This window comes from Hyaena hyaena, unplaced genomic scaffold (assembly GCF_003009895.1).
Source record: "Hyaena hyaena isolate Hyena2069 unplaced genomic scaffold, ASM300989v1 scaffold_219, whole genome shotgun sequence".
Taxonomy (NCBI): Eukaryota; Metazoa; Chordata; class Mammalia; order Carnivora; family Hyaenidae; genus Hyaena; species Hyaena hyaena.
Genome location: NW_024080850.1, coordinates 522,500 through 548,037, shown reverse-complemented (window position 1 = coordinate 548,037; position 25,538 = coordinate 522,500). Strand labels below are relative to the sequence as shown.

At 52.6% G+C, this 25,538-nt stretch overlaps 1 protein-coding gene across 1 annotated transcript in view; it reads right to left on the bottom strand.

Moving 5' to 3' along the window:
• GNB1L (G protein subunit beta 1 like) overlaps positions 1-25,538 on the bottom strand; it is a 58,110-nt gene that overhangs the window by 4,757 nt on the left and 27,815 nt on the right. Inside the window, exons 3-6 of the mRNA XM_039242922.1 lie at positions 24,960-25,085; positions 19,319-19,481; positions 15,247-15,345; positions 10,354-10,569 (exon numbers count right to left, since the gene is read on the bottom strand). Of these exons, the coding sequence (XP_039098853.1) occupies positions 10,354-10,569; positions 15,247-15,345; positions 19,319-19,481; positions 24,960-25,085 (604 nt within the window). The remainder of the gene's footprint in view (positions 1-10,353; positions 10,570-15,246; positions 15,346-19,318; positions 19,482-24,959; positions 25,086-25,538) is intronic.

Below are 25,538 nucleotides of genomic sequence, written 5' to 3'. Positions count from 1 at the left end.
CCCCCCAGTTATAATAGCTGTCCCGCTCTGGTGGGCTGTGGATAATGGGGAAGGCTGTGCATATGTGGGGGGACAAGGGACATAGGGGATATGTCTACACCTTTTTCTCAATCTTGCTGTGAATCTAAAACTATTCTAAAAAAGAGCCTTTTATTCAAAAAATAAAGAAGAACTCTAATAGAAAATATAGACTGAGAAGCTCAATCACTGAGATGCAAAATTTGTAGAACAGGTTTAACAGCAGACTGCAAATTAAACATCAGTCAGTAAAGTAGAGGACAAATCAATCAACATTTTTCAACCTGAAGAAGAGAGAAAAGCAAATGAAAAAAACTGAATAGAGCTTCAGGAACCTATGGGGTGACATCCAACTGTCCAACTGTCTAACTTATGAAAGTCCCTGCATGGTCAACTACTGAAAACCACAGATGAAAAGAAATCTTGAAGGCCACCATGGAGTGAGACACACGGTGCATCTGGGAATAATGATAAGGTATGATGAATTCTCATCAGAAACTATGAGCACCAGATGACAATAGAACAACACCTTTTTAAAATTAATAAATTAAATTAAATTAAATTAAAATTTTTAAGTAGACTTCATGCCCAGCATGGAGCCCAGCGTGGGGGCTTAAACTCATGGCCCTGAGATCAAGACCTGAGCTGAGATCAAGAGCTGAATTCTTAACTGACTGAGCTACCCAGGTGTCCCAGTACAAAGGCTTTAAAGTGCAGGGAGAAAAACAAAAGCATCATCCTTAGGTCCCATAGGTGCAATTCTTTTTATCTTATCTTATTTATTATTATTTTTAATGTTTATTTATTTTTGAGAGTAAGACACAGCGTAAGCAGGAGCAGGGCAGAGCGAGAGGGAGACATGAATCCGAAGCAGGCTCCAGGCTCTGAGCTGTGAGCTGTGAGCACAGAGCCCAATGTGGGGCTCGAACTCACGAGCTATGAGATCATGACCCGAGTAGAAGTCAGACACTCAACCAACTAAGCCACGCAGGCACTCCCAGAATGCTTTTCAAAAAGATGGTGAAATAGACATTTTTCACAAACAGAAGCTGGAGAATCTTTTGCCAGTAGAATTACACTGTAAGAAATGCTAAAGGATATTCTTCCAGATAAAGGAAAATAAAACCAGGCACTTGGATCTATAGGAAGAGCACTAGAAATTCTAACAGATGGGGGTAAATATAAACTACAGTTGACTCTTGGACAACATGGGATTAGGGGTGCTAACCCCCCCCACCAATGCAGTGGAAAATCCGCATATCACTTCTGACTCCCCCAAAACTGTGAATAGTCTCCTGTTGACTAGAAGCCTTAGTGATACATAAACAATTAACACACACATTGTATGTTGTATGTATTACATACTACATATTCTTACAATAAAATAAGCTAGAGAAAGGAAAATATTAATGAGATCACATGGAAAAGAAAACACATTTATAGAAATACACTGTATTTATTAAAAAATCTGCATATAAATAGACCTACACAGTTAAAACCCACTATTGGGGGGGGGGGAATGGGGAAGGAACAAAGAGAGAGAGAGAGACAGAAAGAGAATCCCAAGCAGTTTTCCACACAGTCAGCGCAGAGCCAGATGCGAGGCTTGAACTCATGAAGTGAGATCATGACCTGAGCCAAAATCAATAGTCGGACGCTTAACTGACTGAGCCACCAGGGTGCCCCTACACTATTTTTATTTCTTATAAGTTTTAATAAGTAACAACTGATGGTTTAGCACAAAACCAGTAACACTGTAGAGTGAAGGTGTATAGAAGTAAAATGTGTAACAGAGGCAGGAGGAAGGGTGGGAAAGTGGTAACTGGAATCCTTCTAGCGTGGGGCTATGATGCACGAAGGGGTAGCATGGCAACACTAAGCAGGATTGGGAACGCCAATGATGTGTGCCGTGGGCCTGCAAGCAACCGCTCAGAAGAAAACGACAAAAGCTATAAACCAAGAGAGGAAATAAAATGGAAAACTGAAATATGAATACTTGATGGACATACAAGAAGGCAGGAAAGAAATAAAAGAGGGTCAACAGAGAAGTGCCAAGTGGAAAACAAATATCAAGATGGCAGCTTTAATGCTGGACACATCAATAACTACATTAAGTGCAAACAGACTAAGTGCTCCAATTAGAAGGCAGAGAATGTCAGAAAGGATTAGAAAGCAAGACTAAAAAAAGATGCTTTTTAAATATAAAGAGATGGACATTGGTTGAAAATAAGGGAGATGTGGGAGATGTGCCTCGCAAAAAGGAAACTGGAGAAAGTTAATGCAGCTTTATTAGCGTCAGACCAAGACGACCTCAAGACACCTGAAACTAACAGAAACATTCATTGTGTGTCAACTACGCTTCAATTAAAAACAAAAAAAAAAAAAGACGTGACAAGAGCTACAGAGGATATTTCATGATGACCAATCAGCAGGATGTGGGAACCATCTTAAATGCGCATAATGACAGTGCTTCAAAATTCATGAAGTAAAACAAAACAGAACTAAATAGGGAAACAGGCACATTCACAGCCATACTCAAAGATTCAGACTTTGCTCAGTAACTGGCAGAAAACTGGACAAAAAGATCCGTAGGGATATGGGAGACTTAAATGCTACCAACCACCTTGACCGAGGCCACGCTGACAGAACACTCCACCCACCAACTGCAGAACACACACGTTCACCAAGATGTACCATGTGCTGGGCCAAACACAAGCCTCAATAAATATTGAAATGTTAACATTATACAGGTTCCTTCACTGACAGCAGAATTAAGCTAGATTAAAGATATCTACAAAATCAACAAATATTTGCAAATTAAATAATTTACTTCTGAGGAACAACTGGATCAAAGAAGAGATCACAAGAGCAAAGAGAAAGTATTTTGAACTGAATAGGGGCACCTGGGTGGCTCAGTCGGTTGAGGGTCTGACTCTTTTTTTTTTTTTTTTAATTTTTTTTAATGTTTTTAAAATCTATTTCTGAGAGAGAGAAAGCATGAGCAGGGGAGGGTCAGAGAGAGAAAGATACAGAATCGGAAGCAGGCTCCAGGCTCTGAGCTAGCCGTCAGCACAGAACCCGACATTGGGCTCGAACCCACGAACCGTGTGGTCATGACCTGAGCTGAAGTTGGATGCTTAACCGACTGAGCCACCCAGGCACCCTGAGGGTCTGACTCTTGATTTCGGCTCAGGTCATGATCTTGCAATTTGTGGGTTCGAGCTGCATGTTGGGCTCCATGCTGACAGTGCAGAGCCTGCTTGGGATTCTCTCTCCCTCTCTCTCTCTGCTCCTCCCCAACTTTCACGTGTACTCTCTCTCCCTCTCAAAATAAATAAGCCAAAAAAAAAAAAAAGAAAAGAAAAGAAAAAGAAAAGAAAGTATTTTGAACTGAATAAAAATGAAGGCACAAAAATAAAAATCTGTGGGACAGACCCACAAAGGCCGGTGAGCTGGCTTCCCAACAGCCCAGTGGAGGGCTGGTACAAATCCACAGAAGCCCCTAGAACCGTGGGCACCATCCATGTGCAGATTCACACACTCAGAGGCCCCCAGTAAATGTTCCCTAACAGGTGGCCTTATCAGCTTCTGGAAAGAGTACCTGAGGAGCGGAGACTGTCCGGCCAACACTTATGGTTACAAAAACAGCAGCGATGAGATGCACTCCATATGCAAAACCAGCTCTGTAAGAGAGACACCTACATCTCAAGAAAAGTTGAAGGTAAAGGAGTAAAAAAAAAAATCTATAGGGGTGGGCAGGTGGTTCAGTTGGTAGAGTGTCCGACTTTGGCTCAGGCTGTGATCTCACAGTGTGTGAGTTCAAGCCCCGCATTGGGCTCTGTGCTGTCAGGGCAGAGCCCACTTCAGATCCTCTGTCCCTGTCTATCTCTGACTGTCCCCTGCTCACACATGCTCTCTCCTTCAAAAATAATTAAACATTAAAAAAATATTTAAAAAATTTAAAAAGCTATAAAAAGAAGTAGTAGAGTCAAAAGAAATCTGGTATGAACCATATTAATAGCTGGCAAAATAGGCTTTTAGGCAAAAATCCTTTTCAGAGATAATGAGGTCACTAAAGTATAAAGGTTCATTTCTCTAGGAAGATGACCACTCTAAACCTGTATGTTCCTAAGCCAGCTTCAAAATGCAGAAGTAAAAGTGCCTAGGATGCAGGAAAAGTTAGGGAGATGTGCCTCAGCATGGGATCTCCCTGCCCCTTCCAGAGGCTCCCAGTCCCGGCCGCCAGGGCTGCCTCCGTGTGTGTAGGTACAGCCATGCATCTAGCAACAAGAGGCACTTCCTTCTCATACACATGTGGAATACTTATGTCAACTGGACCGGCCTCCACATTTCAAAGAGCTGATATCATTCAGACCTTATTCTCCGACCACAACGGCATTAAGTTAGAAATTGAAAAATAAAAAATAACTAGGGGGAAAACTCAAACATTTGGAAACATAAAAACACTCTGATCAGCTCAGCAGTCAGAGAACAAATAAGTGTCGGGTCCAACCACAAGTGAGCGCTGATGAAGATGGTGACATGGCCCAACATAGGACACAGCTAGAGGGTCACAGACAGACTTCAGCTGCCGTGGGGAATGGATGGCAGAGAATGAGTGGGCTCCATACCCAGGTCAAGTCAAAGAAACAGACCAAGCTCAGAGAACACAGGATGAAAGAAGGGAAAGATTAGAGCAGAAATGAAATAGAAAAAGATTTTTAAAGATCAACGAAGAGGGGCGCCTGGATGGCTCAGTCGGTTAAGCATCAGACTTCGGCTCAGGTCATGACCTCATGGTTGGTGAGTTCGAGGTCTGCGTTGGGGTCTCTGTAGTCAGCACAGAGCCTGAGGCCTATTTTGGATTCTGTGTCTCCCTCTCTCTCTGCTCTTCCCCTGCTCATTCTCTCTCTCTCTCTCTCAAAAATAAACAAACATTTAAAAAAATTATAAAGAATTAAAAGGGAAAAAATAAACAAAGATCAATAAAGATATGACTGATCAGGGATAAAAATGGGACAGTTTTATAAATATAGCAGAAATCTAAACAATCATTACAAATAAAAAAAGGGCAGTATGAAAATACCTTGAAAGTTTTTAGGCTCATAGACAAATTCTTAGTTCAAGAAAATCAAGCCTTCCTTGCAGAGAAAATGCCTGCGCCAGAGGGACAGGCCAAGAGTTACCCATGGCCACTCACAAAACTGACCTCCTGCCAACTCATCCAGAGATCAGGAGAGGAGGGGATGCCTGGCTCCAGACTGTGGGGCTTCTGACACCAAAGCAGAGTGGGGGTAACAGCAGATGGGGTGCAGCTTAGTCTACTGAGAGACAGACAGATGGCCCTGAACAACTCTGCCCCAGCACCACAGCATGGAAATGGACAGGATATGTGGCAGGTTATTTTAGCACTATGTGGTTGTTTTAATATTACAAAAACAAAATCATGCAATATATTAAAGTAACTGATTTGAGAAGAAAACACCAGGAGTCTGACAGTTCAACATCCATTCACATTCCAGATTCTTTCCCCGCTAGGAATAGAAGGAGGATCTAATATGTTGGGAACCCGCTAAAACCTGCAGCAAATGGGGCACGCCATCCAACCCATGGCACAGCCAGGATCCCTGCCGCAGTCCCAGCCTCCACTTGGAATGTCCTGGGTTCCTGGCCAGTGCTGTCAGCACGTGGGCAGCCCTGCAGTGACCTTTCCAGGCACCTCCACGCCTGCCCCGCATCTCCTGGTCCAGGGCCCCCTCCTGCTCTTCCAGGGCTCTGTCCAGTGCCTGGCTCTCCAAATCGTGGACCGCGATGCCCAGGTTGCCAAGCCTCGCCTACACTGGAGAAGGACTGTGGGAGCCGAAGCCTCTGTGCCGGTGTGAGAAGGCAAATCGTACGTGCGCCTGCATGTGAGGGTGTGCATCTGCCTGAACCTCTCTCTACTCTCATGGACCAGAACAGGGTGGCTAGGAATAAGGACTGAGGACCATCACCGTCCCTCATCCTTTTCTCTTCTGTGGACACTGCCTCAAGCCAGTCCCAAGCTCAGAGCCACAGACTCCCCGGAACCCGCCTGGGGCCCGGCTTCTAGGTTTCCTCCTTCATAGACCATCTTCATGTGAATTTGTTACCAGGGGGAGTATTTCACAGAGAGATAAGGGCTGCTTTCAAGTTTGGTCTCTGCTGATGAACACTGAGAGCCCAGGACAAATGGAAGAGGAATCTGAATTTCCAGAGAGGACCCTGAATTGGGATCCTCACACACTGGAAGGCGGGTGCGGGGCAGAGAACGCCTTCCTTGCCAGTGTCGCCACCTAGGAGGGGCTAATAGGCCCAGTGCTGCCCAAGGGGGCAGGAGTGACTCTGGCCTTGAGGCAGAAGCACAAGGCAGGCTCCCCCAGCAGGAATGAAGAGAAGCAACTGCAAAAGCTTTGATGAGGACCTAAACCAAATGAGGCCAGTCCCTGTCCCAGGCTTGTATTCTGGAGGAAGAGGAAGAGGAGGGGGAGGGTGGCCCAACAGGGACTGCTGGTGGTGACAGTGGCCAGAGCTTTGTTGGTTCTACTATGCATCTGAGATGCATATGGTGGGTTGGGTTGTGTCCACAATTTTCTTGGTCTCAGGGCCCTGTAGTCTCCCTCCTACCTGTCCCACACATCCTGCTGCTGACACTTTTGAGGAGAAGGCCAGGGAGAAAGAGGGCAATGGCCACACAGTGGGACGAGGGGATGCCTGGCCAACCAGCTGCCGGCACAGTGCGGGGAAAGTGTGGTTGGTCTGATTCCTGGCCCAGGCTGGGCGGGGTGGCGGGGGGCCTTAATATTACTTAAAGGCCTAAAAATACTGCTGGCTGTAAATCAGCCCCTGCTTCAAGGCCATGGGCCCTGCCCAAGTGTGGGAGGAAGGAGCAGGTCTGCACACCACCTGTGTCTGATGACAGCCAAGGCCCAATCCCCTGGAGGCTGGAGGGAAAGCCACCTCTGGAAGGCAGGCAAGTGTCCTGGTGTCACCACGTGCCCCTGAGGCCACACTGTCCTGATGAGAGTGGCTGAAGGCCCCCCCAAGTCATTGCCGTGGCCCTTGGCCGCACCCATCCTGGATGAGGACCCTCTGGGAAGGATCCGTGGCCACTAGTGGCTCTCACAGCACATGACCTCAGGTGCCAGGAATGCGTACACGGCGCGGCCGCCATCTGGTTCCCATTACCCACGCTCTGCTGCGGGAAACCTCATCTGCGTCTCTGCTCCCAGCGCCCGCCCGGGAGAGATTGATTTGGGCTCATTAGAGAGTCCAACAGCAGGCTGTGAGGTGAGGCACATCTGTGCCCACGTGGCTCCAGGGCCAGGGTGGGCGGCCACATCGCAGGGCCGGCACGGTGTGCTGCGGGCGAGGATGCCTGTGGGTGCCTATGGGTGCTGGCCCCTGATACTTCCTCCTCAGAGGCCTGTGCGTCACAACCCGAAAATTTCCAGGGCCTCTGGGGCGAACTCTGAAACTGATGTGCAGTTGTTTCTGGGTGAGGCAGCCGTTTTTAGTGACCGTGCTCAGCGGGAGCAGCACTGTCCTCCCCCTTTGATGTGCACTACTGAGCGAGGCCCCTAGCCCAGCGTAACGCCATCATGTAACCACCACATCCATTCCACAGTGCCTGGCTCCCCTTCTGCTTTAACTTTCAAATTCATTAATAATCCCCTGTGCTTCAACTTTTCAATTCATCAGTATAGTAAAAGTTCATCTCTGGACTGGAACATACCCCATAAATTTAAGTCTTAAGTTCCAGCAGCTGTTTCCCAAAACAGGCAGCAGAGACCAGGCAGATCTGGGCTGGATCAGCAGGAGGGGACCCTTCCAGAGGTCCAGGGGTTCGGGCGGGGTTCTCAGGGAAGCCACCTGAGTCTTCAGCCCTTTGCAAGGTCAGGCTCATGAAGTTCAAGCCACGGCAGGATGGAGCACTGGACCCCACAGTGGGAAGGTGGGGACACTGTCTGGTCCCCACCAGGCTCGAGGGTCAGGAAGGAAGGGTATGAGGGAGAACTCCAATGCCTGCCTGGCTGGGCTCGACACCCCATAAGGTGCCCTCCACTGCTGAGGACGTGAAGACCCAGCACCAGAGTGGCTCTGCCCCAGTCTTAAAGATGACAGCCGGCGTGCCTGAGTGTCTCAGTTGGTTAAACGTCCGACTCTGGATTTCAGCTAGGTGGTGATCTCAGGTTCATGAATTTGAGCCCTGAGTTGGACTTTGTGTTCACAGAGTGGAGCCTGCTTCGGATTCTCTCTCTCTCTCTCTCTCTCTCTCTCTCTGCCCCCACCCTACCCCACACACTTATGCGCTCCTCTCTCTCAAACTTAAAAAAAAAAAAAAAAAAGGATGACAGCCATCACGAAGACATTCATTCCCATCCCCACCCAAGTCCACAATTCCAGTGCCTGGGGACCCTCCTGCCAGGATGGAGGCAGGAGAAGCTTGGCCCCCGACAGCCAGTCTGGGCCCCATTTGGAGGCCTAACTCTGCTTCCTGCAGGGCCTCCACAGACTCTCTGAGACAACATAAGGACAGGACAGATGGGTATCTGGCTTCACTACAAGTCAGCCATGTGCTGACACGAGCTGGTCTGCTGGAGAAGAGCAATGCCAAGGAAGCATGAATGTGTGCCCTGTCCCCAAATGTGACATGTGACCCCCTTCTTCCTCTCTCTCTGGGCTCTGGCTGGCTGCTCCCTGTCCTCGGGTCCCTGCTAACGTCCCACCTGGAGAGGTGCCAGGACAGCAGGTATAGCTTCAGCCCTGCTGCTGCTAGCTACTTGCTCTGGTTTTCCCCTCCGTTCTCTGATGCGACCGCTCTTTTTAGGATGCCAGTTCCAGCTCCAGCTTCGACATGAAAGGGCCCCTCCTAGGTCCTACTCTGCCTGACTTCAGTGTCCGTCCTTGGGTCTCTCTACTATCGAGAATGGCCATTACCATTCACTCTAGCACCCTCTCACCTCGCTCACTCTCAGCTTCCCTCTTGCTCAGGACTCCTCACCCACCATGTGAAACCCCTGCCTCTGCTGTCCTCACTCTGTCCCTCCTTTGGGATGACCTGGTGGCAATGTCCCACCCCTGGGTTGCACCCAGGACCCGTGATACCTGCTAGGCACTGTAGCACACCCTGATTTTCCATGGGGGCTCACCCCTCCACCCAACCCATGTGCCTTAGGAGCTCATTGGCTACCACCCAGGGCCTCTTCCTCTGGCTGTGGGGGCCTGGGCTGGGCAAGTGTGAGGTGAGGCAGGCTTGCTAGGCTGTGGGCAAGCCTCTCCCACCTGGAGAGGGGCCTTAAGGGATGCCTTCACCCTCGGCCTCCTGTCTCCACCAAGCTACTGCTGAGGAGGGCAAACATGTGATGAGCGCCCAGGTGAGGCCAGGAGCCAAGCCTTCTGCTGGCTATCTCCCTGAGGGCCACATATCTCCCATGCAGGGCCTTGTTCCCCCACCAGACCTGGGTTTACATCACTGTCCTTCCATGCAGCCTCTGCTGGAAGACAAGTGGCCAAGTCTCAGCCTTCCAAGGCTTCCTGGCTAATGGGGACCCCTTGGGTACCCCAAGACACCAGAGTGCACCCAGGCCATCCTCTGGGCATCAAGAAGCATAGCACACCTCACCCCTATGACCAGCAGCCCACTCAGACCTGCCCTAGTGTGAGGCTTCCCGTCCCCTCCAATTCTACCCCCCAGGTCCCAAACAGGGCTGAGCGTGTAGGCTGGGCCACCACATGCTGAGCACCAGCCACAGGCCCAGACGTGGTCTCCAGGTACTCCACAAGTCATGTGGAAAGGGAAAGTCCACTGAGACATTGTGGGAAGGCTTTCAGCACCACCGGGCTCCGCCTTGAGGCCTCACACCCCTTCCTAGCTGTGGTCACTGGGCCGGCTGTGAGGAACGGCTTCCCTGGGGTTGGCTTACAGACTGCCCTGGGGGTGTGACTCCGAGGATTTCTCCACACTGGGTTCGTTTTTGTTGATTAATCAGTTCCTTACTGACTGAATTCCTCTGAGTTTTTGCAAATGGGCTTGCCTACTCCTGGACTCTACATGCCTTTTCTCTAGATGGACAAGACGTGACTGCTGTTAACCCAAGGTCTGAGAGAAACCCAAACCATGTGAACGGTTCACAAACGCCCACGCCCCCTTCTTCCTGCGCCGGCCCCGCGGACAGGCTTGCCTGCGCCCCGCCTCACGGTGATTAATTAGCCAGGGATCTGCAACAACTCCTCTTCATGCCTAAATATTGTTTCAGCCTATCAGACTGTTAGTGCAAAGCAGGATAAATGACACTTCGGGTCTGGCGTACTGACCTGCAGGGCCTGCTGCTCATCCAGGCTCCAGACAGCCAGAGCCTTCTCCGCAGAGCCTGAGACGCCCCTGGCCTTTTGGGAGTCAAAGTCAAAGCCCATGACGGGCTCTGTGTGGCAGGCGACACGGCTGCACACCTTCCGCTCAGAGACGTCCCACAGGGCCACCGATCCGTCCTCATAGCCGGCCAGGAGGAGTGGGCGGGGACTGGACTCAGCCTGCGGGGACAGCGCAGCAGTCAGCTCCCAAAAGGTACCTGGTATGTTCTGGGGGAGAAGGGGCTCCAGAGATGGGCGGGCTCTCCTGCTGCGCCTTGGGGGTGACCCAGCCGGGGAGCTGTTTCCTGTGTTCCCCTCCCCAGCAGTAACAGTTCGGAGGTTCTGCGTGCTCCCCGGATGGCCGGCACCACTGGCACAAAGCTGGCACGGGCCGGTGCTGGGGCAGCCCGAGGACTGAGACTGGGGGAGACAGGGCCTGGGATAGCCCAGCACGGCCCCCACCTCACATTGCCACGCCGCTGCTCGCCAGCCCGGGTGCTGCTGCTTCTCCGTGCCTCTTTTCTGCAGGCTGAGACTTGCGGCCACCCCTTCGTGAGGCGGTCACCTGTCTAGAACTGCCAGCCAAAGGAAATCGTGAGCTCCATCTCAATGAAAAATGAACTTTCTGTGCTTTGTCAATGTCGCCGCGGAAGCCCCCCACCCCCCAGGCCTGGTGAGTCGCCAGGGCGCTGACTGGTGTGAGCTGAGCTCTGCCGGCCCTGGGCTATTGTGATGAATGAGGACGCGGGTCAGAGGGCTCCGCACCCTGGGCAGACGCCTCGTTTATCTAGCCTTGGCAACAACCTCAGGGGAGCACCGCGGGACTCCGTGTCACCCCGGCACTGAGAGTGGCAGCCCCATGACTGGTGCCCAGTCTCCAGCACAGGCGCCCAAGTTGCTTCTGGGACAAAGCACACGCCAGCTGATGCCTTTTGCTCTTCACTCATCTCTGCATTTCCTGCTAAGCTGCCTGGGGTTGGCGTCACTCAAGTGTCAGAAATAACTGAGCACATCTCCTCCCCAGTGAATTTTCCGAGAGCCAGGAGCTCAGCTGAGCCTTGGGGAATTCTGACTGGGCTTGGCCCCCAGCCCCTGGATGGTCAATGGTGAGAATGGGGGCCTTACAGGGGCTGGTCAGCGAGGCTGCCTTCCGGGTCACCTGCAACCCCCAGGACGGTCTACTGCTGGTGGCAAGGCTGGTAGTGAGCAGAGTGCCTGGGCCGTACTGGTCATGGGCCGACAAGGGCCAACAGCACCACGGAGGCCCTCCTTGTCCACCTGCTGGAGCTCCTGTTACTGAGCTGTATGGGCGCTTCTCCTGCCCAGAGGGGCTCTGTACCTAGATGCTGTACACACCACACAGAGTGCCTCTCCACATTTAAGAGTGCTCAGAAAGAACCGGCTATGCAGCTAATTAAGGTAACTAACTAACTTCTGGGTTAGCCAGAAGGCACCAGGGCTTGTGTCTAACAAATGGATACTACGTCCTCAACACACAGAAGCAGGACTTTGTGCAGCAGAAGGGGAAACTGAGGCTTCAGGTGTATGTCACTGGGGCCCTGGTTAGTGATGGGAGCCAGAGGGAGTGTGACACAGACCAGCTCTCTGATCAGAAGGAGATGGCTGTGCCAGAAGATAGGGAGGACACAGCCACCAAGACCTGCCCATAGCACACTGAATCCTCCCAGGCCGGAGTTAGTCTGGAGGACACCTCCTACATTTCCTCGGAAACGGCTTACACATTTTTTCTGATGATAATACATGTTCATACAAACAAAAACAGAAAGGCTCCCTAGTTTCACTTAGCCTGTGGCAGCCTGTGCTCCTCCCTGAGGCCTCTTGCATGCTGACTGCCTCTCGGCAGGCCGGACTGGGCAAGCAGTCAGGATAGTGGGCCCTGTGACCATGAACCCTGTGTGTGCACAGCATCTTGTGATGCCTGCCAGGCAGGGGCCAAGGCTGGGAGCAGCTGAGCGTGGCCACTGGCTCTGTCTAATTGACTCCCATGCAAAGCCACGACATTGTTGGTGTACTTTCCCTGTAGTTTCCCCAGGCAGCATGGAGGGGAAAAGCTCCATTTTGCTATCTGTCAAGTTATCTGATCGGAAATTATTTGTGAGGTATAACATTATTTACAACACTTTTCTCCAAGGGTGGACAGAGTACTTTAAGCAGTGGTCAGGCCCTCTGCTCTGGCACCTCCTTTTAGGTAGCTGTACCTCTCCAGACAGGGCCTCCCCTCACGAGCAGCCATATCTGGATCCGAGGAAGGGTGACAGCCAGGTGAGAATAGCCTGACCGTCTCCCTGCCAAGCAGGAACTCATGCCAACCCCCTAGACCAGATCTGCTGGACCCCACCCACAGGCCAGGACTGAGGAACTTGCCTGGGGCTCACTTGGGTCTGTTCCACTCAGGGCAGTGATCTGTCTTGTCTCCTGATTCCCATCCACCCTGCTTTAGCCCAGTCTGCCCCTCTCCCGGGGCCCTGCCACCGTCTGATGCCCCGGGTACATTCTTCCCTCATCTGGGGCTCCTACCAGGGCCAACACATTGGCTTTGGTCAGTCTCTGTAACCCGAGTCCACATGATGCCCGTGGTTTCTGGGTTCTGAGCATCTCGGCCAGTTTAGGGGCAGCATGCTACTCACCTACTTATCAAGGTACCACAGGGGGACCAGATCAGAAGCCAGGCTGACCTGCAGCTGCTCACCTTGCTGTTGCCAAGGGTGACTAAATGCTGAGCTCTGGCCCTGATGGCTGCTGCTTCCCACCTATGCTGCAAGGCCCTGTGGCCTCCAGTGACAGACACCACAGGCAAGACAGTGGTCTTATGCCCTTGGGCCTTTGATGACAGGCTGCCCTCCATAGGATGAGGATGTGAACTTGTTACAAGGACTTACTTTCTGTCCTGTCCTGTCCTGTGCTGACTGGGTGGGACCCCAGTGGGCAGGGCCTGCCTACAGTACCTCCTGGGACCCGTCCCGTGGGAAGCTCCCAGCTCACTGGAGGGGACCGTAGATCCATGGGCCAGGAGCCTCTCAGAGCTACTGTGATCAACATTCCTAACCTTTCATGTGATGACCATCCTAATAACGCAACTCAGCAGCTTTAAAAAGCAAAACAAGAATACATCTAAATGTTTCAGTGAAAATTACCACGTCAGGCCACTCTGCCACACTCAGATTAACAAATTACAACCTGGGCCTTCAGGTTAGGAGAGAAAAAAAAAAGGACCTTTCAAAATTAACATTGACTTTTTTTTTTTTTAAACAGGACGCTCTGCGTTGGATCTGTATCAACTAACAAAAACTCAATTTGTCCTTCTGTCAACTATATTAATTACCTTAACAAGTTTGTACATCCCGTTTCTACACATTTTTCTGCTGGAATTTTTACATGATTACACAATGGCAGTGTTGCCAGGGAGCAGAGTAGGAGCGGATGCAGCCGCGATGTCCTCCCTGGGACCTGTGAGCGCCACGCCAGGGCCCAAGGCATCACAGCTTCGGGGTGTTCCCTGCCATATACCTGCTGGCGCCAGGAGCTCTGTCATTTAAGCGGGCACCTTGGAGTTCCCACCAACTCAGTTCCCCACGGGATTCTCTCTGAGAGGCAGCAGGACACCACAGGATCAGCTTATCAGAGATTTCCAACTGGGAACAAATTCCAATTGGAATGTTCGTGGTGAAGAAATTGCAGGGCAAATTGCAGGGGGAAACCAATGGCAAGAGAAGACATGTCCCTGGAGGGACAAAAAGCTTGAGGCAGGGTCTCTGGGGTGCCTGGCCCTGTGGGTCCTGTTGGTCCCACAGACACCTCCAAACTGCCCAGGGCCCATCTTATGAAAAGTTCAAATGAGCAGTGAGGCACGAGGCAGGAATCACTTCCTCCTGATCTCAGGCAGGCTCGGGGCGGCTCTCAGAAGGTGCTGCTGAACTGAACAGAGCTGGGAAAGTGACCTATAAACTGTACTCCCAAGGCAAGCACTGGTCAATGACCTAGTCACCGCGGTGTCTGCCATGGCCAAGATGCTGCCTGGGATTCTTTCCAAGTGAGCACACCAGACCATTTGCTTTGCTGCCCCAAACACGAGCAGCCGTGAGGAGCAGAAACACACACTTTGAGCCAGTGCTGACCCCTGTGGGGGAGAGGAGGATGTGCCTTGAGGAGGGAGGAGGCTTCTGGTTAGAGGCAGGTGGGTGGCCTCAGGAGGAACCCTCCCAGGCCTCAGGCTTGGAGCTCAAGCCAAAACCAGCACTCAGGCTTGCGACCCACTCCCCAGCCCCAGGCTTCAGCTGCCAGCCCCAGCCTGAGGAGAGGCCTCCTGACCCTCTCTACTCAGAATAGTCAAGAAAGAAGGAAATGGCAGTCAAGAATTAGAAATGCCAAGTGTGGCTGCAGGGAAAGTCAACGTGTTAAGCCCACTCCTGCCTCTATGACGCAAAGAGGGAACACAAAGTAATCCCAAGTGGAGCAAGGGCCGCGCAGGCTTGCAGGGTTAGTCAGCACTTCCCTCCTAGCCCCGTGCAGGGCTGCAGGGCTGCGGACTGGTGTGCAGAGAGGAGCGGAGCTCAGCTGACCCAGCTGTCCCTCCTCACCGCACGGGCAGGGGGACACCCTGTGGAGGACAGCACAAGCCAGGCCTGTCCTGGGCAGTTTGTAGGAGCAGCAGCAGCAGCAGCAGGAGGACAGCAGGAGCTGGCTGGGATACCGAGGCTGCGGAACGTAGTGTGTACATGTACTCCCAGGGGGCTAATTGTCCTTTGGTTTGACGATAAACCAAATCGTGAATGGGACATGACTCACCGCCCAGAGGGCGTGGCTGGCAGGGCGTGGTTGGCGTGCGCTGGGCCTTACCTGCCACAGCTCCAGGCACATGGGCATGCCCGGCTTGGCATCTGCCTCCGGCTTCAGGGTGCACACTGACGTCTTGGATGGCATCTCCAGAATCTGAACCTGACAGTAAGAAAACAAGTTGATTTGGGCCGGCGCCAAGTCGAGCCTGTGCTATACAAACAAGAGACTTTTAAGGCGATTAGCCAAGGCTGCTGCGAGTTTCTGTCTGCTCCCCGTAGGAACCTGGGAGCCGAGCCTCCTAATTAGGCCGCACAAGCTCGTGGGCTCAGGCGCTGCCGGGCGTTGCAAAACTTCACGCGTCATTCCTGAGTGACCGGCATGTCCCTCTAATCAGCATCACCACCTGGCAGCCGCCTCCAGTCTCTCCCGATTTTACCTCTTCACTGAGTGGGAGGCTTGCTCGGCACTGACTCAGTTTGCCCATTCACCAGAGCTCTGCCTCCTTCTCTTTCCTGGTGGGGCTTTTCATGTGAACAACTCTGAACCATCTCAGGAGCATGAAATGGTTTACAGAAGTTCCTGTGCAGGGAGCACCTGGAGACCACCAGTAAGCCTAAGAAATGAACATGGTGTGCACCAATGGGGACTCTGTTTGGAGCCTGCCTGTTCCTAGCACGCCACACCTCTATACTGGGCATCACAGTGGTGTTTTGTGTCACCAGGCCCTCCTGCACCTGGGCTGGAAGATGTGCCTTTCTGGTCCACGTAGCCAGGTCATACTCAGGCCCGTTGAAAGGGGCCACGCTCTGCCCCACACCATCTGCAGAGGACAGCCACAGCCAGCCACAAGGAGCAGGCCTGGGCACTGGAGGACCACAGATCTGAACTGGCTCCCCAGCCATCTGCATTCCTAGTGCCTCACCTCCTTCACCTACCAAGCAGAGACAAGGATGGCCCCTTCTGTGGTGCGTGGAAGTAGAGGGGATTCTGTGCGAGGCAGGTCCACCACTCTATGGTGGGGAGGCTCCACTGTACAAATAATGTCACAACAACGTGCAGCCATCGTGGAGTCACACATCATCCCTTGTCAACAAGATGACATCCTCTGGTTTGCAGATGAAGAGTCTGAGGTGCAGAGGGGTTGGGGGCACTGAAGGGACAGCTGGCCTGCTCTCTGATGCCCAGTGAACTGGAGGTGTGTGGGTCTGGGCTGAGCTGCTTTCACTAACCCACATGGGAGAATGAGCCCAAGGTCTGAGATTAAGTCCCAAGTATTAATTCCAGATCTGCTACATGCAAGGGCACACTGCAGGCAGGCCAGAAAGCTAGTGGTACGGCCTGGTCCTCTCAGCTGTGAGCCCATGCGGGGGCACCACCCCCAAAGGCTGAGGCTGTGGGTACCTTTGGGGAAGGGCTCTCGCCAGAGGCCCACACTGTATCCTAGTGGGGGTGGAGGGGGGGGTGTGCTCACTGCAGAGTGTGCACATGCACACACACACATGTACACAGACAAGTACCCCCACCCTCTGTTGGGCCTGCAGGATCAGTGTCCATGCCAGCCACTGTAGTCCTCACTGCCACAAAGGAGACTTTAGCATTTTAGGAAATCATATGTCATTTTAAACGTATTGCCACTTACAATACATTTGTAAGTGGAGAAAAGACTCTAAGTGATGTGAGCGCTTATTACGGTCATGAAATAAGAGGCTGCTAGAAGAAGGAGAGCCCTGGAACAGCAGAGATGCTCAAGGAGAAGCTCTAGCAAAATTAAAACAAATACAAAAAAGAAGTTGCATGGGGTGCCTGGGTGGCTCAGCGAGTTAAACGTCCAACTCTGGATTTTGGCTCAGGTCATGATCTCACGGTTTGTAGGTTTGAGCTCTGCGTTAGGCTCTGCACAGACAGTTTTGGGGCCTGCTTCGGATTCTCTCTCTCCCCCTCTCTGTCTGCCCCTCCCCAGCTCACACTCACTCTCTCTCTCTCTCTCAAAATAAATGGAGGAAGTAGACATCACCTGACACACAGTCTGCACAAGCCTGCACCCTGGATGGCCTGGCACAAGGGCCCACAGATACAGTGAGGGATGGCCTATCCCAATTTGTGGGCCCAGGAAGACCCCGCTGGTGGCAGAGCGGAGAGACATGAAGGTAAGGGGATCAGGTAAGAGTGAGTCACCCAGCAAGGCTGCTCTGGGAGGAGAGGGAGGAAAACCAGGACAGCCCTGAAGCCTGAGCGAGGTGCCGTGGGAGGAAGTGCTAGTGGCGGAACCCACAGCCACATCCCAGGTTCAGGAGAGAAAGGATACCAGGACCCGAGGACCAGGGCAAGCCCAGGGGCCTCTGTGAGTCTGAAGTGGAGCTCTGGGCTCTGGCAAGGGCCTGGGCACCTATGCCCAGAGCCTCCTACAGACACCAGTGTGCTTTCCATCTGGCACTCAACTGCAACTTTTGTTTCCAGAAGGTAAAATGTTTGGTTTGGGCAAGTGTGGCCACCCAGACGGCCAAGCAGGGTGGGAGAATGTCCTCCCTGGGCATTGTCTGGGCATAGGCCAGTGATTCTTTTCCAGACAGATTCAGTCCAGGTAGATTCCAGGTGGGAACATGGAAAACAACGATTTTCCCAGAATATACGAGGTCCCCAAACTGGCCGCTCCTGAAAAATACAGCTGCCTTCTGCACTGACAAATAGGGAACCAGCAAGTCAGATTAAAACAGTGTCAAACAGGAGATGCGGGATCTTGGGGGCCAGGCCTGGAGGAGGGACGCGCAGCCAGGAAGACCTGGGGTGGCTGAGAAGTGGAAGACAGCCCAGGACACCCTCCCCTCAGCAGGAAGGGCTGGATCAGCCCGGGCTGAGCTCTGAGGTGTGCAGTGCACGAACAAAACTTGGCGCTGCCTGGCACTGGCTGTCCTAGAGGAAGCACAGCCCTCTCTTTTCACATTAATAAAACTTTTAACAGGTTTTTGGCAAATTGGCAAGAAAAGTGTATGTAGCTCCTAATTGGTGATTTAAATGCAATCATGAACAAATAAATGCCTGTTCCTATCTCATTATTTATGAACTGAATCTGCTTTAAGACAAATGAGTCTTCTTGGGTGGGGGCCAAACCTCACCGTGTGCGCGCGGCCTCGGGTCCCTGCCCAGCGCTGCCTGCTGCACCACCTCTTGGGGCCAGCAGGGGACACAGGGAGACAGGAGGCCCCCTCCCCTTGCACATGGGCACCTCCAGCCCTCCCTGCCCATACTCAGAGCCCCTGACCCCCCCACACACTTGGTCCGGCCCTGGAGCAGCCAAGCCACAACACTCACCAGGCCTGTCCGATAGCTGCTCCTGGGTTTCTTCTTCAATTTCCCTTCAGCTTCCCAAAAGCTGGCACTTCCATCCATACCCTCATCTTCTACCTTACCCTCCACCCTTGCTTCCCACCATTTGTTCCCATGTCCTGGGCACTGCCTCTTCTGCCTCTGGGGGCATGGGCATGCTGTCTAGCCTGCCCAGCTTCCTGTCACCAACCACCACTAACTGCTCTGGCCAGAGCCCCATATGATGGTGACCTCCGAGGCTCCATCATGTCCACCTGAAGCCCCATTCCCTGAGTTCCCCTACTCACCTGTGCCCTCTATACTGAGCTTACTGACCGCCCTGGTGCCAGCCTTTGCCCCCAGCATGCCAGATCTGACTGAGACCCTCTCATGCCAGGACCCAGTTCAGCTCCCCAGAAGGCTGCCTTCCTCTGCTGCCCTGGCTCTGATGCCCAAACTTCAAAAGGCCTCGGTTTCTCTTCTACCACCTCCTGCTGGCCTGCCTGGGTCTCCCCTTCCATGTGCGTCTCCTCCTAAGTCCTCTGAGGACCTGTCTGGGCAGTCTCTCCCCTGATACTTGCCCATTCTGCCATTGGTACTGGGTGCTGGGGCCTCCCTTCTTGACTCTCACCACGGGACACCTCACAGGAGGCCAGGCCAAGGCCCCTGGAGCTGTGATCCAGCAGACAGACCTAGACCCACCCCTCTGTGGGATCCGGTGGTAGACACAGCGTTCCTGTAACAGGTGCTTAGGATAAGCATGCGTGTTTAGGGGAACAAAGTGCCAGCAGCTTGTGAAGCCAGGGGCACCATGCGGGCTGGTGCTCACCTCGTCACTGCCGCTCCCTGGCATAGCCAGCATCCAGTGCCCCTGACCCCTGGTCAGGATGGAGCTCCTGCAGAAGCCCATGCTCTCCAGGTGCACAGAGTCTGTGACAGCGTTTCTGCCCTCCGCCAGGTCCCACAGGCACAGCTTCAGGTCGCGGCCTTGACTGCCAGACCAAGAGGAGACAGAACATGAGCCTCCCAGGTGAGCAGACTGGGAGACAAATGTTGGTGTGCCAGGGCCAGGCCAACACTGAAGGCAGGCAGGGGATGCTTTCCAGAGATGGACCTAGAGGGCATCGATTATCTGGCTGGGTAACCGCAGCCAAGGAAGGGCTTTGCATCCAAGATGCCCAATGCCCAGCACATTCATGGGCCGTCCCAGGGCTGCACCCTGAACCCCAGCCCAGGGTGCCTCGTGGCCCCTGCCCCATGCCCAGCCTCCCCATGCCCTTCCTGCCACTCCCTATGCTGCCAAAGTGTGAGTTCACCATCTTCCGTTTGTGAATTAACTTTGACAACCCAGCAGTCCCACCCTCACAAATTCTCCCAAGTGAATTTAAAACCTATATTCACACAAAAGCCCATACACGAACGTTTACAGAAGCTCTGTTTGTAGCTGCCCGAGCCAAACTGGAAGCAAGCCTTCAACAGGAGACTGGGAAACCAGTGATGCATCCACACCACGGAATTCCACTCAGCGACAGGGACAAACTGGGGCGCGTACAACCACCTGCAGGAACATCTGCTAAATGAGGGAAGCCAGAGCTCAAAGGCCACTTTCTGTAGGATTCCCCTAGTGGGACGTTCTGAGATGGGGGTGGGGAGCATGATGGCATGTGGAAGACTAGGGGCACTGCCTACAGGGGGTATAGAGAGGCCCTGTGTGGCCCTGGGGTGGCACCTATGTGATTGTGGGCATTGTCAAGCCCACAGACGACCCCACAAAGAGCAGACTTTGGTGTGTACATATTAAGAAAACAGCCAGGGTGTCAGGGTCCCAAGATGGATTGCAGACTATAACAAACATATGGCACAATGTGCCAAGGGGAAGGGCACCCAGAAGCCGACCTGCGGGATGTTGGAGAAGCATGTCGACTCGATACTGCAAAGTTAAAGGCAAAATACCTTTACAAAGACACAGGACTCTAGTTGTCAGTTTGTATCTGAACCCTCAAACAGCTCAGCCTTGGCACAGAGTGGAACTGCCCACCTGTCCTCAAGGGTTTCACGGCCACTGGTGGGTGACTCCCATGCCCACCACCTTCTACACTGACAAGGTGCTGTCCCACAGGAAGAACGGGCTTTCCCCTCCCCATTGCTCTGGACTTACACATTCCTATATTACTCAGTGGGTTGTCATCTACGCTTCTCATTATTTATTTTTGTGCTAAACTATCCCAGATGAGCCAGTGGGACCCCCTTCAGGCTGGCTCAGAGTCCTTCTGACACATGTCCGTCAGCAAGGTATTCCAGACCTAGAGTCACTTCCCCAAGGAACCCCTGTTTCTTCTAGTGCAGAGAGAGATCTGCAAACCAAGATCTGGACGCTGGTGTGTTCACTGTTGTGAGGTGCTGCTGCCACCAGGCCCTCTCAGCAGACAGAGCCAGGAAATACACACACACACACACATAGACTCATGCACCCAAACATACCTCTCTCATACACACACACACACACACACAAACATAATCTCACAGACACAGATTCATACATGCAAACATACCTCACACACAAAGACTCACACACACGAACACCCCTCACACACATACCTCACACATACAAAATACCTCATACATACACTCTCACATGCAAATATACCTCACACACACACACACACACAGATTCACACACACTAACATACCTCATACACACAGACTCATACATGCAAACATACCTCACACACACACACAGACTCATGCACCCAAACATATCTCTCATACACACACACACACACACACTCACACACACAAACATCCCTCACACACATACCTCACACATACAAAATACCTCATATATACACTCTCACATGCAAACATACCTCACACACAGACTCACACATGCAAACATCCCTCATACACATCCCTCACACACACAAAAACACTCATATATACACTCTCACATGCAAACATACCTCACACACAGACTCACACATGCAAACATACCTCATACACACCTCTCACTCACACACAAACACGCAAATGTACACACACAAGAATTTCTGTATCTATCTTTTTTTTTTTTTTCTATTTTTGAGAGAGAGAGACAGAGCATGAGCGGGGGAGGACAAAGAGAAAGGAAGACACAGGATCCGAAGCAGGCTCCAGGGTCTGAGCTGTCAGCACAGAGCCCAAAGCGGGGCTTGAACTCACAAACCATAGACCATGACCTGAGCCAAAGTCAGACACTCAACTGACTGAGCCACCCAGGCGCCCCCTATCTATCTTTGTGTATATATTTTCAAAATGCCACAAGTTCATGCTGATGCCCTGAGGCTTCTTCCTCCCCACTTCCTCCTCCTGTGACTTCCTTCCCTGACCAGGAAAAACCTGCTTCCCATTCTTCCTCAAGATATTTACTGCCATGCTCCCCTGGCAAACTTGCTTGCATGATGCAGTCAGTCTCCCAACCTCCCATCACCTTGCTCCCATCACCGGGTTCTCTGACCACTGGGCATGCTGCTCCAACACCCCTGCCTGGAAGCCACTCCCCACCATCCACTTCCTCAACTGCCCAAGTCACTGAACTTGGAGGAGAAATAAGGGCAGGGAGGACAGGACCGCCATGTATCCAGATGGAAACAAAGAACTCTCATTCATACCAACAGGCAATTCCAGATGAAGTGTGGGCCAAAAGGCACAAGAGTGAAGCTCCAAGGGAAAGACGGCAGATGTGACTCCAAGTCAATGGCTAACTTCTGCTCATTAAAGACCCCATTAAGTGAGTGGAAACTAAGCTAACATGTGGGAGAAGTAACTGGTGATATAAAAAAAATCAACCATATCCAGAATATAAAAAGAACTCTCAATAAGAAAAAGGTAGTCAATCCAATTAAAAAATGTACATTTAAGGAAGATTTAGCCCAGTGGCTAACAACTAAAGAAGAGGGCTGGCTCGTTAAGTGGTCAGGAAAATGCAAATGAGGCCACACCCAGACGTTCCCAGGCCCCGGGTGGGCAGTGGAAGGAAGGGTGGGGGCACCTACTGCACTGGGGACAGCCTGCCACCTTCTGAGCAGCCCAACATGTGCACACCCTGTGGCCCAGACGGCCCACCTCTGGGTACAGGGTCCCACCTGCAGACACGGCACACCTGGCACCAGGGGACCCAGACGAGACTCTATTTTTTTTTCCCCAAGATTTTTTTTCTTTTCTTTTTTTTAAAAGTAGGCTCCACGTCCAGTGTGGAGCCCAGTGAGGGGCTTGTACTCACAACCCTGAGATCAAGACCTAAGCTGAGATCGAGAGTCGGACACCTAACCGACTGAACCAGCCAGGCGCCCCAGAGAGGAGCCTTCCTAAGCCTCATTCTCAGCCCCAAGTGGACAACCTAGACCTCCACCGACAGCAGAATGGTAAATAATCTGGGTGTACACATCCAGTGGAAAACCACACAGAAAAAAACCACACAACGCACTGTGTAGCATGATGGTGGATCTCACAAAGTAAAGCTGACTGGAAGAAGTCATACACAAAGGAAGCTATTCTGTATAGCTCGATTTTTTTAAGTTAAGAAAAAAAACCAGACATAACTCTATGCTTTTTGGAGATGCACATCCAGATGATAAAGTGAGAACAAGTTGCAGGGGGCTGCCTCCCGAGGACAGGAGTGCGGCACACATCATGGCCGGCAGTGTTCTGCTTCCTGACTGGAGTGGTTACCCAGGTGTCCACTCTGTGATAATACAATGGTCTGTAAACTTGTTCTGTGCACTTTTCTCTTAAGTATGCACAGTTCTCAATGAAAAAGGGAGGAAACAAACCCACGCAGGTGGCTGTCACTGGCACAGGTGTGCCCTCAGGCATGCGGGTGGTGCCTCACACTCAGCCTGGCTCCCAGCTTTCTGTCCCCTGGCCTCCCCTTGACATGAAAGTGTACCTTCCTTTCTCAAGGGCCACTTTGGAGAGACTTGGCTTCCAAACACAGCTGGGCGCATGGCCTCTAGTGCAACGTAAATGCACCTGGGCATTCCAAGTACCTGTACGGTCTGCACTGTGGACCTCCTGACCCACGAGACCCTGCCCAGAGCAGGACCACCACAATGCCCTCCAGGTTGGCAGGGGAGGTACCACCAAACATTTACTTCCCATACAGCGTCAGGCTACCTCAGGGGGCAGAACTCAGGGCCAGGAGTTCCTTGAGATCAGCACAAGGCCCTGGAGGAGCAGGAGGCCTCAAAGGGCCTACGGCCTCAGCTAAAAACTCAAGAGGAACGTTTACAAACAGCAACTCCCAGTACAAGTGGGGTAGTTGGACGCAACATCTATTCTAAGCATCAGGGAAAGATCCCAACTGTATGGAGAGCCTTCCATACCAACTGGAGATGGGGGCCGGCTTGGCCAGGGAGGGGGCAAGGTGCTGCAACAGCTCTGCAAGCACATATGTCTGGGGCCACTGCCCTCCTGGATACCTCCAGTCAGTCAGTCACCTGCATGCCACCCTCAGGGTGCTGGAAGCAGCATGTCTGGCAAGAAAGTGCTTTGAAGATGGGTGGGGGCCTGACATGCCTCATCCTTTGGGGAATAGGCACCATGGTACCCAGCCATCTGGGCTCCAAATGTAGAGCAGGAACACAAACGTGCCCTGGAGGGCATTCAGGAAAGTTTCACATAAACTTGGTAGACAGAAACTCATTCTCTCACCTGCCCCTTCCTGTTGCCTCTTGGCCCACCTCTCACCTGGGGTCCCCAGCCTGGAACCTCCACAAGGCCGTGGTGGCAGTGCCAGAACACAGCCCTTCTAGGCTGCCATCCCTCACAGTGCTCATGACATGCACAGGCTGGGACTGCCATGGCTTTGGCCCACGCAGCTTCCTCTACTAGGAGTGCCAGCCCCTATCTCCCTCTCGCCATTTGCTCACCCTGCACTAGACAGCCCAAATGCCACAGACCTGGGTGCCTATGTGGCACTCCCAGTGCCCCTGGCGGTGACTACACTTGGAGTTTGGAGGATAGCCCCAGTCAGCAGGTGCACTTTAGGCTCAGGCTCTGCACCCCCCCTGGTGACCAGTCCTAGCCACCTCGTGGGAAGGTGCCCACCCATCAGAGCAGGTATTGTGACACCAGAGCCCTGGGGAAGGGAAGTTGAGGCTCCTTTAAGGAGATGCCTTGGGCTCAGCCATCGAGCCCCCAGCTCTTGCCACTAGAGAGGCCTACTCAGGCCAGGGAGGTGTGGGATGTAGACAGGGCTGCTCTCTGTATTCATCAGGCTCTTCTCAGTGGGCACCTGCCTGGATGACGCAGTGGTCGGGCACGCAGTGCACCCAGGGCAGCCCAAGGACTGAGGTCACACTGCTCTGCCACTGGGAGGGGCTGCCCTGGCAGCTGGGGGAGACCCCGAGGGCCTCCCCTGGCAAGCTCTTGGCCCCTGGTGAAGGCCACAGCTTGACTCCTTTGGGACTGCACTCACTGCCACCAAGACCCACCTGAGGAGCTGGTGCCCCTGGGGCAACATCTGCAACCAGGTCACACACTGGCCCCGATGGCCATCCAGGGTAGCAACCGGCCTCCGCGTCTGCAGGCTCCAGATGTGCACCAGCCCACTCAGGGACCTGTTGTGACAAGTGCAAGCACAGGTTCAGGGAGAGGCATCAGTGGGGGACATTCCAGCATGCTCTGTCTGCAGGGCTGGCCTGGAAAGCACACAGCTGGTGGACCAGATGTCTTGTTGTTGGTTTTAGTTTAGGTGACAGCTGTAAATGTGAACTAAGGGTAAGAGTGGCACAGTGCTTTTCCAAGGATGGCGGGCAGAGGGCCTCTGGGAGCCCCTGAGGGCCCCTCAGGAGTCAGCTTCTCTGGAGGGGGATGGGGAGTGCCATCGACACTGTAAACTAGATTGTTCTGTAACAGAGAGGGGATGTTCCCTGCCTCCTCCAAGGGGACCAGGCCCAAGGGACAGCTTGTTGAGTGGGCTCTGAGAAGGCAGTGTGCCCGAGTGATGGGCAGCCTGAGCCCTTCACTAGGACCCCCAACTGAGCGCCAGGCTCATTGATAGCCCACCACCT